Source organism: Terrapene carolina, unplaced genomic scaffold, assembly GCF_002925995.2.
Source record: "Terrapene carolina triunguis isolate 2854851 unplaced genomic scaffold, T_m_triunguis-2.0 Scaffold192, whole genome shotgun sequence".
Classification (NCBI taxonomy): Eukaryota; Metazoa; Chordata; order Testudines; family Emydidae; genus Terrapene; species Terrapene triunguis.
This window is the reverse complement of record NW_020664543.1, coordinates 13,236,536-13,249,211: the sequence shown is the minus strand read 5'-3', so window position 1 is coordinate 13,249,211 and position 12,676 is coordinate 13,236,536. Positions and strand designations below refer to the sequence as shown.

The window sequence follows — 12,676 nt, the reverse complement described above, 5'->3', positions numbered from 1 at the left end:
GCCCCCTGGCACAACTAACGGGGACCTTCCCCTGTGCCTGATCAGTGGGCCCCAGATTGGGTAGGAGAGAGGCAGAAGTGAGTGTCTCTTACTTGCGCAGAGCTGCCAGCTGACAGGAGCAGAGCCAAGGGTTGTTGGACAGGGTGAGGTTCTCCAGGCTGCTGAATGGGAAGTTCCCAGGTAGCTGGTTAAGTCTGTTGTTCTCGATGTGAACAGTCTTCAGTGTGGTCACTCCAGCAAATGCTTTATCTGAAAACTAAAGCACAAGGGGAGATGCTGATTGCTGTGCCTCGGGCAAGTGTGGGATGTTCTCCGTTCCCTTCTTTTCCAGGCCGCCTGTGTTCATGGCTCTTAGTGACAGCAGTGGGGCTGGAGAGAGTGGGAGAGGGTAAGGAGCAAGGAATCTGCTCCATGGCCCCCTGGAGGGATTCAGGAGGCAGAAGCATGGAAGGTGTTTTCCTTCTTGAGTGATGAATTTTAGTTCCTTCCACCTCAGGGTGGCTAAAGCCCAAGCCCCTCCCCATTTGCTCCTTGCCTTCCCCAGGCGCCTCCATATAGCCCAAAGAAAAGCTGAGGTCGGGCCAGTCCCATTTGTTTCTAAAGCATGCTCCTCCTCTCTAAATGAGCCGAGACATTCCCTGGGTACAAACCTTTCCAGGGCCTGTTGCGTTCCCGCTCATGGAACTGTTGCTGGAGGGAGTGTTTGTGGAGTCTGAAGGGCCTGTAGGCTTTGGCAGTGCCCTGTGGACTCTGAGTGGAAAGTTACACTTGGCTTCAGAGCACTGTAGATGCAGCAGGGCAGGCGTCCAGTGCTTTGGTCTCCTCACCTCTCTCTCTCTCTCTCTCCCTCCCCTCCCTGATGGGTTGTTTGCAAGTCTGTGTATTCATGGCCTATGGGCAGGCTTTAAAATATAGCCCCCTTCACGCACCTGAGAATAAAATGCGGTGTGCTGGAGAGATAAAACTGGCAATTATGCACCTCCTGTTAGCCGTCTCCCCTTCTCCCCACCCCAATCCTACTTAGTTTGGAAGAATTTGTGTAAAATGCAAACCCATCCGCGCAAACTTCCCTGGAGCCCATTAGTTACAGAGGAAACTGTTGACTGCATGGATGCTTCTCTTAGCAATAACAAACCTGTTTTCTTCCCACTTTCCTGTTCTTTTCGGAACCCTGAGGAGTGGAGAAAACAGATTTGTTATCTCCATGGGTCCACCAGAAAGCCCTGTGTCAAATACCCATCTGTGTATTTTCATGTCTCACTGATCACTCCCCAGACACGTCCCCTCAGCGTGAGTCCCAGCTCCTGCAGCTATGCCATCTCGGGCTGCAAACCTGTGAGATCTCACAAGCCAAGCAGTGTCGGGTTGGATTAGTGCTTGTATACGAGACCTCCAAGTCCTGCAGCAAGTAGTGTTGGGAAGTCAGCAGGGGACAGTCCCCTATGGTTCAGCACTGAATAAATCCCAGCGGGTTCAGCTATGCTGCTGCCAGTGCTGTCTCTCTGATGAGATGTGAAACCAAGGTCCTGACCACTTCCGGTGCTTTGTGCAGCAGAGGTGTTTGACGCCAGTGTCCTGGCCAAATTCCAGTTTGGGTAATTCTGTTCTGACCACCTAAATTCCCCCTGCGGTTTCAATCTAATATGGCATTCTATTTCACTTCCTGTTCCAATTGTTTGTGTGCTGTTAAACAGCTGCTGTGCTTTATCCCCGAGCTTCAAGCACTTTGGGGTCCTCCAAGATGAAGGTTATTATGTAGATGCAAGATGTTTATTGTTCATTTTTTTTGTGGCACGTAGCTAAGATGGTCCTGAGCCCTGTTAGAAATGGCTATCATAATATCTTTGGTTAAAGCTTCGGAGAAGAGTCCGGTCTCTTTGTTTCCTTGCGTGAGAGAGGACTTTCCAATTCTAGAGTTGCAAAATTGTTTAAGATCTCCTTCTTTTCTGGTGTGACAATGGTGATGTTAATTGCAGCAGTGACAGGGATTCTCATCTGGAACAGTTTCGCACATCCGAGTGGCTAATGGCTATAGAATTGTGAAACCACACAGAAGAATCCAACCCTGTCAGAGAAGAGGAGCTGAGAATGGTATTTGGGGGGGGGGTGTAGCTGCAACCCAGATATTATCACCATTGCGTACTTTAAATACCGCCATCAGATGGCCATTGTGTCTAGGGAGACTCACATACATACATATGGATCACATGGATACAAGGCTTCTGGCAAGTGTGAGGAGAAAACTAATTTGGGTGCGTCTCGGCTGCAATCAGAGATGTGGCTGCAGCCCGTGTAGACGTACCCAAGCTAACTTTGATCTAGATAGCTCAAAAACCAATAGCAATCAAGCCATAGCAGCATGGGCTAGCTGCTCAAATAATTACCCAGGGTCCCAGGTGGGCTCATACAGCATGTGTTGCTTCGGCTTCCCTGCTACTGTTATTCAAGTTAGCTAGATCAAAGCTAGCTCGGGTGTGTCTACACATGGGTGCAGTCGCTCCTCTGACTGCAGTGTAGACATACCTTTAGAGTGGAAAAAATGAAAAGCCTGGAGCAACCATGGCGGACCGTGTTCATAGAGAAATAGGAATGATCATCTGGTGGCACGCCTCTCTCGGTTGTATTAATCAAATGGTCCAGACTTTGTTATGAGGGCACTTGGCTGCAGGAAGTGCCATATTTCATATGAGACCTCAAATAAAGTTCCTATCTATTACTGACCACTAGTAGGTCATTAAAGAGTCCAGAGCACTTTTTTGCAAAGCTAGGAGTGTTAACCCTCGTGTCTTGGCTAATTTGTATAATTCTGCTCTGCCTAGCTAAACTCCTGCAATTTAGGTTGGATCTGGTATACTTTTCCACTTTTGCATACAAAGGAAGTGGCGTGTGCACTGTTGAAGAGCTGCTGTGTTCTACCCCAGAAGGGACTGCATTGGTGGATGAAACGGTTCCTCTGTGTAGCTTGTCTACCAGTAACATGTGGTTGGATCCCTCCAATCTGAAAGAAGCTACAGGAGATGTGAGATGATCTCAGAGGTAGTTTTTTATATTGGAATGTTGTTAAAATGATGTCAAAAAGTATGAAAGATGGCGGACAGTCAGTGTGCAGAATTATACCGAGACAACCATATTAAAACAGCAGTGCAGCACGAGATAATATACATAACAAAGAACTACCATCGATCCATTGAGCAAGATCACCACTGGTGAGAATGAACATAACTCTATGGACTTCAGGTAACGCACGCACGTAAGTCAGCAGTGACTAAACCCTCATCTCTAGCTAGCAACCTATTGATCAAACAGATGAAAGAACTGACTCCACATCTGTTTGTTGTCAAATTCCATTCTTATGCCCAAAATACTGTTCTCCAGATTAACAAGGTCACTGCATAGCTAGACTGAATTCATAGACTTCCAGTTTGTTCAGCTAATCCTTGACGGTATAAAGAGCACTTGCATCTGTAGAGCATCCCAACATCTTGGACTAGTTAAATCTCATCTTTTCTCTGGTGTCTCCCCATCTAGTATGACATGTAACCTGTATCTTTTGATTGATGCACCATGAGACCAGATAGAATCTGAGTTGATGCCCACCGTAGTGACATGGCAGCAGCACTGAAGGATGACATGCTCGTCATCTATGGAGTCCTTCCATAGATGTGTCAGCAGATAATTTCCAGGTGAATAATTGATTGATTACACCAATCCTTATGGGAACTGTAATCTCGAGCTGAGATATTGACGAAGGGACGCTGTGCTGCTATCCATACTGCCATTCTCAACCTGGATAAATTCCAGCGTCCTAGCCTGGCATTCTGGGATGCTGTATTGCCTTTGAAACGTGGACGTGCTCTAACTCCCACCACCATTTGGCAGCTCTCTGCTGCTGTTGGGTTGTGTCCTTCTGAACGCAGATGCTCTGCATACCCCCAGCACAGTATGCTGCTGGCTCTGTGTTGCTACAAGGCACTCATCGTTTTCACTGGGATGTTCTCCATCCCTCTGCCCCACATGATGGGGTACTACCTTGATGTGAGGTGCTATCCTATTTCCCTGGATATGCTCCATCCCTGTGCTTCTTGGCATGGCATCCTGGGATGCTGGGAGCTGCTCTTGCATCATCCTGTTGCATCCCAACAAAGCACCGTGGGACACTGCTGCTTTGAGGGGCTGTCCTTCCTGAACTGGATGTGCTCCTTTACTCGCACCCCTGCCTGGTATTCCAGGGGTCCTGTTGCAAGTAGCTCCCCAGCGTGATGCTCCTACCCATGGTCCTGACTTTTTCCATGAGAAGAAGAGGGGTATTTTGCTGGGTTACCTGAATGTCCCTCCTGCTCTCTGGGTAGAAACAGGGCTTCTTTGTAAAAGGCTGCAAGAGTTTCTCTTGAGAGCTCATCAATAGACAAACCTTTCTTTATAGAGTGTAAAGTTGGAAGTTAAAAAAAAAAAGGGGGGGAGAAGATGGACATGTGTGCCCTGGGTACCTGTCTGCACTGCACTAGGAAGAAACTGCTGCTATTCATAACGCCTCTGGAGGAATCTCCCCCCCACACACACTTCGAACCGACAGCAGGTATCCAGGCTGCAGCTTAGGAGACAGGGCAGTTAAGTTCTACCAGTCCGCTGTGCCCTGCCCGTTTGAGCCCGGAGCAGCCCCTTGCCTCTCCTTTCCCCCACCCCACCTCCCAAGGCTGGGAGCTCTTCACTCATTTATTTTAGAGCACCAGAATACATTTCCCATTGGAGCGGTGCAACCAACTGCTGGAGCTGGACCCCACCACCCTTCCGATGGGCGCATGAGCCCAGGAGAGCTTAGATTCCCATAGCACAAGAGGAGGGGGTCCTCTCGTTTTTATTCATCACCTGGATGTTCAAAGATTCAGGTGCCTTTTTTTATGGCTAGTGAACCCTTCACCCTTCTGCCGAAACTGTGACCCTGATTCTCCTTTTCCCTCACACCCGCGTGGATCAGGACAGAAGCGTGACGACACTGTAAGTGAGAAGAGAACCAGGCCCTACGTTTCGATTTGAAAGGGGAGGGAGGGTGGAGAGGAGCCTACCTTTTCCAGGCCCATGTTGTCCAGACTGAGTGTCTCCATGTAGCGCCCGAAGGACTGGAAGGCATAGTCAGGAATAACCTTCATGGGGTTGTGAGAAAGCTTCAGGTCCTCCACTACCCTCAGCTTGCTCATGGCAGCCACTGGGTAAGTGCTCAGCTGGTTCTTATCCAAATGGAAGACAGCGAGGTTTTCCACGTCGTCCAGGGCCCCGGGCTGGACAGAGGAGAGGGAGTTGTCAGAGAGGTAGAGCCAGCGCAGGTCCTTAGCACCGCTGAAGGCCCCCGATCTCAACTCTCGGATCTTGTTGCTGCCCAGCTGCAGGATGAAGAGGTTAATGAGCGGGGAGAGGAGCCCCTTGGGCAAGTCCGAGATCTTGTTGTGGTCCATGTATAGGTAAGTTAGCTCCGACAGGTCGTCGAAGGCGCCCATCTTGATGACGCTGATATCGTTATTGGACAGGTAAAGGTAGACGAGCTGCTTCAGCCCCCGGAAGGCGCCACTGGAGATCTCCTTGATCTGGGAATGCTGGAGGTGGAGGGACACAAGCCCTTTCATCTCCCTGAAGGCGTTGGTCGGCAGGACGGGGAAGTTGTTCCTCTGCAGGTTGAGGAGCCGTGTTTGCTCGGACACCTTGGGGATCTTCCTCAGCCCGACGTTGTCGCAGATGACGTGCTGGAGCTCTCCCCCGTGGCAGTGGCAGTTCGAGGGGCATGCCTGGAGGAGGGGGAGGAGGCACACCAGCAAGCTGAGGAGGCTGAGGAAGACGGCTGACCGGTCCATGGCCAGCACTGGCATCCGTGTGGGAGGGAAGAGCAGCAGCAGTGGCAGGAGGAGGAGGGAGACGAGCAGAGTGAGAGTCTGCAGCAAACTGAACACAGCCCTATTTATAATGCTGTGATTAAAAAACGAAATCCCTTCCCACAAACCGCAGGCAGCAGCCAGACTCTGACTTGGAAGCGACTGACTTTGGGAGCTCAGTGTGACTTTAACCCCTTTGGGCTTCTTCAAACCTCCACGGCTCTGCTGCAGACACCAGGCTGGAGCCGTTTTCCCCATGAGACAGGGAGGTAAATGGGCAGAGAAAACATTGTGCGCATCTGCCTTTTGGGGGGATCTCTTCGCTCCCCGATAAAACCCTCGGTGACTCAGAGGTGGAGAACCAAGTCCAGGGATAGGAGTGCACAACACCATCAACAGGAACACAAAACCTGTCCCCCTTCAGTGCCAGGCTAACTGGTACAGGGCCCATCTCTCCTGTACTGATGTTTTCCAAGTGTTTATTGGTGACATTTTAACATGGGTGGAATCTTGAACTATTTTCAGAGGCTTTAAAGACAGGGGGGTACCTTTCCCTGTTGTTATATAGGGACAAACCCTGGCATCCTTATTCTGTCCATCTCCCACTTATTTCCTGGGCGAGGATTGAGTGAGATTGGGAGCAGTTGGGGGTAGGTTCAGTGTGTTGACAGCACCGAGTGTATTGTGGGTGCTTCTGTAATGCTAATAATGGATGAGGACTTCAGAATGTGTCATGGTCAGAGAAAGATGAGGTGGGGAGAAGCCTAGTTCCTCCTGAGCTAGTCGCAGTCTGACCAGCCTGGGACTGAAGGGGAGCTAGCCCCATGGGGATATGGTAATGGGGAAAGACTCTGTCTGAGTGAGCTACGGGGGACAGTGGCTGGGGCACTACCACACCCTGCCGTTCGGTGATGGGGCAACGGTTGAGACCTCCATTATGTGGTCGGGGTAGAGACTGGCTGATGCCCCGGTAGGGAGAACTGTAGCCAGAATGGAATAAGGGGGTTGTGACCCCGCTGATGTGATACCCTGGGGATCAGTGGCTAAGGTGCGGTGTGGTTTTCAGGTAGCACCTGGGGCTTCTGAGACAGAGGTGGGGGAGACGGGAGGACATGGTGGCTCGGACTTTGGTGAAGGGTCTCCTGTCACATCAGGCTAATGGCATCACGGGAAGTGGGGCTGGGTGCTTTGGTCAGGTTAAGGGGTTACAAAGAATAGTAACAAGGAGGTGAATTAAAGATCCGGAGGGTGCCCCTTGTCCCCTTGGAGGGGAATTAAGGGAAGAAGGTAGGATCTCTAGGTTTCTCTCCCTTTCTGAGTGTGAGAGGGAGAGATCAGGGGAGGAATTGTGGTGTGGAGGTGGTAAATGGAACATTTTGAGCTGGTTTCTAGCCAGTTCCTGGCTGTAGCAAACAACTGAGAGCCGAGCACATAACTGGGAGCTTGTTGAGGCTTCCACCTCTGAAGTTGGCTACAAAGCCCCGACGGAGTGTTTATGGAGGCGAGACAGTCTCAAGAAAGGGAGGAAATCCAAGGGCTGACTTAGGACACAGAGACTGGCTTATTCACAGGGATCTCTGGGTTTTTCCATTGTTGAGATGTGGAATTAGCCATCCCTCCTGAGCATGCTCCAGAGGGTGTTATGCAAACTGGCTGACAGCATTCAAGCCGCTGTTTTGCAGATGTACATTTTAATGAGGCTGTTTACTTTATGTTTTCATTTTGGGGGTGAACTTTGTTTTTCTTGAACCTTAGAGACAGCTAACATTGGCTGAATGGAGATGTAATATAGACAATCTGGTGCAAACCTTGCCAGGCAGCTCTTCCAGTACTCCTCAGTCCTGACATGCTGCCATTCAAAGCCTGGATCCTCTTCTCCATCCTCGGTATGTGAGGAGTTCTCACTGACTTGCCTCCTGAGATGGAACAATAGAGGAACCCTGGGTTTTCGAGCGAGCTGTTCTGTGGTCAAACATCTGTGAAACGGATGCCACAAAACGTGTTTGTTTGTGGCCTAATAAGAACTGGAACCAGGGTCTCCAGAACTGAAAGGCGAGTGCATTGACCACTCTGACACCTAGTTTAATGCAATGTTGTTGTAGCCATGGTGGTCCCAGGATATTACAGAGACAAGATGGGTGAGGCAACAGATGTTGGTCCAATAAAAGATATTACCTCACCCACCTTGTCCACCGGATTTAATGTCTCTCTGAGATTGCTGATCAGGACTCTGGAGCAACTAAAGAAGTGGCACCCCAGAAATTTTTTCCCGGGCTTTCCACTGAGCTGGCCCAGTGCAGGCTGGGAGCTCCATCGTGCTGTGAGAACCCCCATAGAGCATGGGAATGATTAGTAAAACAATTCCAAAAATTTCATATTTCTCTATCTGTGAACAGATTGTGGCTTTCTCAGACTTACTCCAAGTTATTTACTGAAGAATTACCTGAGTTGTATCTTGTGTGTGAACAGTTCACTGTCAGCATTTGAAATGCAGCTGTTTTGTTTGGACACCTAGGTCACATGGTATATCTCTGTTCCTTGTTTGGATAAACGTAGCTCTCAGACTTAGGTTTCCTGTGTAAATAGTTGGCATTATACCTTTCAACATTCACTTTAGTTTCCCCCACTTCCCCACAAACAATGTTAACGAACAGTTTGGTTTCCATGGCCATGCCTGCCAGCAGGGGTCAGACTGAGAATAAAGTTTGTGATATTCTTCCAAACGCCACCCATAAAATAAGCTCCTCCCATATGTGTCATCTGTGGGTTGCCAAGTGGTTCAAAGTAAGGGAGTCTTGGGTTTACCCTTTGAAGATGGGATGTGGTGTTTTACCCACTTGTGGCCCGTGGTTTTTCCGCTTAGCTCTGGGGCTGCTATTTTTCCTGTGCATTTTGGTGGGGGGGGAGGGGGGAACCATGCGTGATGATGCAAACCCTGCCCCCATGCCCACCATGATGATGCAAACCCTGCCCCCACGCTGCTTTCTACACCCACCCATCCCGCTGCTTTTGGGTGGCTTTGTTAGACCACTCAGGCCTGTTTGTTTGAAATGTTCTGGCTCCAGCAGCTCTGTGGGCTCCAGTGGGCTCACTGAGTATGACTCCCCCTCAGTGGGGCTTGAGCATATCCCCTGGGTTCTGCTAGGCTCCTGGAGCCTGGTTGCTCCCTAGCTGGGAAGAAATAAAGGGGTGCTACCTCCCAAATGGTGCTATCTGCACCAAAATGAGGCGTTGCCCAGTTAAATCATGCAGCTGTCACCCTCCCTCTCCTTTCCCACACCAGCGATAAAATAGTTAACAGTGGTGACACTTAAATGGACCTCTGGGTTAACCCCTCCCTCAGATGAATGGGGCAGCTCACACCTTTCGGAGCTGTTGCTCCAGGCTTCCTGCAGCCTTATCCCTGCATCCCTAACATTTTGGAGGGTCTCTTCACAACCACAACAGCTAGAGATGTTTTCAGATGAAAGCTGAGGGTTTATAGAACGAGACAGTAGGCTCAGAGCGGTGCCAGCTCGGCGTATTGGTACGGACTGGCTGCTTTTGGGCTTTTCCTGACAGTGAGCTTGACTGTTCACGAGGATAGTCATCAATAGCCCCGTCACAAACCCCAGTTGAAATGATGCACGTGTTGCATGACTCTGACCCAGCCCTATACGATGGTGTGAAGGAACAGGAAGAAATTCCAAAATTCGCTGCATGTGCTGATGGGAACCTTTGTCCCCGGATGAAGGCCAGTGGGTACCCATTGGCCAGACATCTGTCTGACACCACTAGGCAAGGAATTAGTTAACTAGGAGAGTGAAAGAGCACGGGCTGAGACGCTAGAGCCAAGAGCGTATATATGCCCCTTGGGCAAAGAGTGCGCATCTCAGGTTTGCCAGCTGGAGTCTGATCAGACCTCCAGCTGCTGTTAGATGACCAGGTAGCAGCAGTTGCCAGAATAGCGTTTTTCCATCTCCATCTGGCCAAGAGATTGCAGCTGTTCTTTGGACGCTCACTCTGCTACCATCCTCCAGGCCTTTGTCGCTGCAAGATTAGATTCCTGCAGTGCATGGAGCTGCACCGTCAGTCCTTTCAGAAATGGACACTAGCACGGAGTGCAGCAGCCTGCTTACTAAGAGGCGCTATCTCATCAGGAGCACGACTGCAGTAGCTGTGCTCCCTGCCCTTTCACCCCTCCCTGCACCCCAACCCCCGCCGCACCCCTCCTGCACTCACTTCCAGGGAAGCTTGAGGGGCTGCTTTTGAGCCGTTGGGGGGGTGTTCTTCATGTGGGGCCCCTGCTTTGGAATGTGCTCACATCCCTGTCCCAATGAGCCTGAATTTCTGTTGCTCAGTCTAGGGGACACTGCAAAGCGCCATCTGTTTCCACTATCTTCTGGGAGGGGGTGATGACAGTGTTTGTGGGGGGGATGGGGTAGTTTGGATGGGATGGGGATAGCTGCAAATCCAGCAGGCTATTTATGTGCTTTATATTTTGTAATGTCTCGTGAGAGGCGGCCAGAGCAGGGGTTGAATGCGTAGATGGAAATAAATAATTATGGGGTTCAGGCACTGGACTGGGACTCAGGAGACCCGGGTTTGGATCCTGGCTCTGCCACAGACTCCCTGTGTGACCTCGGGCAAGACATTCATTCTCCCTGTGCCTCAGTTCCCCAGCTGTACCATTGGGCTAGTCCTTCCTTTCTCCCACCCCGTGGGTGTGTGCACTGCAAACGAAGGCGTGTTCTTAACTCAGGTTAGTTAACTTGGGTTAAAATAGCAGCGAAGACCTGGCAGCTCGTCGTTTAACTCAGGTTAGTAGCTCTGTAGGTTTGAACTCGAGCTGCTAACCTGAGTTCAGGGCCGAGTCACTGTGTCTTCGCTGCTGTTTTAACCCGAGTTCAGAACACCCACTTCTCTTTGCAGTGTAGACATACCCAGTGTCCGTCTTGTCTCTTTAGATTGTACGCACGTTGAGGCAGGGACTGCCTCTCCTTCTGTATGTGTACAGCACCTAGCACGGGTTCTCAAACTGGGGGTCAGGACCCCTCAGGGGGTCGCGAGGTTATTACATGGGGCGGGGGAGTCGCGAGCTGTCAGCCATCACCCCAAACCCTGCTTTGCCTCCAGCATTTATAATGGTGTTAAATATATAAAAAAGTGTTTTTAATGTATAAGGGGAGTTGCACTCAGAGGCTTGGCACTGGCCTAGCATAGTGAGGCCCTGAACGCAATGAGCCAGGCAGTAATGCAGATGCAAGGGGGCTGGGTGGCAAGGTTTATTTCCTCCCCAGGGAGGGTCTCGCGGTGCTGGGCACACCTCATACAGCCCCTTTGGCCCAGCAGAGGTTAAATGGATGCTGTGTGCCTTCCAGTCGGAACACACCTACTGCGGGACAGGGCCTGGACACTGCCGGCAGGGGAACAGTCTGGTCTCACGTTCCACTTCAATGCATATAAAAGTTTAATAAAAGGAAAATTCTTTCTGCTAATGTTTTTTACTCCCCTGCTTCAGTGAGCAGATTCCTGCGGGAGACTGGGAGCAGGTTGGCGTCCTGCGCAAGCTGGCACCGTGGCCAGCTGCTGGGAGGGGCCCATGGGCTCCCAGCTGTTTGTATTTGAGTGTCTTGCAGCCAGGCAGGCAGGAGCTGGTATTTACTCATTGAATTTCACAGCCCTTGACCGGGGATGAGTAAGGACAGGGCAGCAAACGGGCAATGAGCCACCGAAGTTCAGAGCTTGCCTGGTGCATGCCAGTGTCTCATGGGTGGCATGTGGTGTGGTGGTGACAACGGGTCTAGTGTTTAGTGTTCCTTTTGCTGGGGTCCCTGTTCACCCCTGGCCCTCGGAGATCCCCCAGGACTGGCGCTGCTGGGACAACTCAGAACCCGCACTCCCCTCTTGCTTAATTGCTTAACAGTTCTGCAAACATTTGCTGTTCTACAAAGAGCGTGAATCCGGTGCCTAGTAATTGACGAATGTGTGACTCTCCTCTGCTTCTCCGCAGAGGCCTTTGTGGGCTAAGCCAGTAAATACACAGCTTTTAAAAACATGGTAAATATAGATTTAAGGTTTTCTTCTGGTGTCTCAGGGCAGGGCTGTTCTGGTGTCTTGTTTTAGCTCAAGGAGACAGTTGTGTCCCCTCCCCCCCATGCTTTATTTTTATTAGCGTGTCTTCCTGCGTAGAACTTGATGCACTTGAAACATCCCACCCTAAAAGAGCTCATTGTCCCGTAAGCCAGTGTCCTCTGTGTGAATTCGGCTCTGAGTCTGCGTTCACGCTGGTGTAAATCAGGAATAACTCTGCTGACACCAGTAGGATTACTCTGGTGTAAGAGGGATGTGAGGCAAGGCCCTCTGTCTCTAACTGGAGGGAATAGCATAGGGCCAGATTCTTGCCAGCCTCTGTGTTGATGCACAGGGGGTTCCTCCCCCACTTTACACCCCTGCACAGTGGCGAGAGAGAGCAGGGCTATGGCTTCCCCTCCCCTCTGCAAAGGCCAGGAGAATGGGCAAGCGATGGAGCAGGGCGTATGGTGCACCTGCTGCAGAGCAGTACAGTGTGTGCTGTCTGGGAGCTCCTTGGGGCAGTTCTGGCTCCATCAGCCAGAATTCTGCTTAGTGACCCCGGTGCTGCGGAGCCCTCCGCCAGCCTGGGGAAGAACCTCGCCCTTAATGATGATTGAACTTCGGATCCAGGGGCCTTCAGCACTCACAGGTTCAGAATCCAGCAGGGTGTTTGTCTGGGGTATTTGTGGGCACCCGCCACCACCGCATCTAGAACCCAAAGCCAGACACCCCTCACTGCAGTGCCTAGGGTTCTGGGCCTG

General features: G+C 50.8%; 2 protein-coding genes across 3 annotated transcripts in view; one reads left to right on the top strand and one right to left on the bottom strand.

Moving 5' to 3' along the window:
- The window catches only part of CHAD (chondroadherin), an 11,074-nt gene extending 5,161 nt beyond the window's left edge, over positions 1-5,913 (bottom strand). The window contains exons 1-2 of the mRNA XM_024204323.1: positions 5,064-5,913; positions 93-256 (exon numbers count right to left, since the gene is read on the bottom strand). Coding sequence (XP_024060091.1) covers positions 93-256; positions 5,064-5,858 — 959 coding nt within the window. The 5' untranslated portion in view covers positions 5,859-5,913. The remainder of the gene's footprint in view (positions 1-92; positions 257-5,063) is intronic.
- The window catches only part of ACSF2 (acyl-CoA synthetase family member 2), a 52,120-nt gene that overhangs the window by 30,763 nt on the left and 8,681 nt on the right, over positions 1-12,676 (top strand). The gene's annotated exons all lie outside the window — the stretch shown is intronic.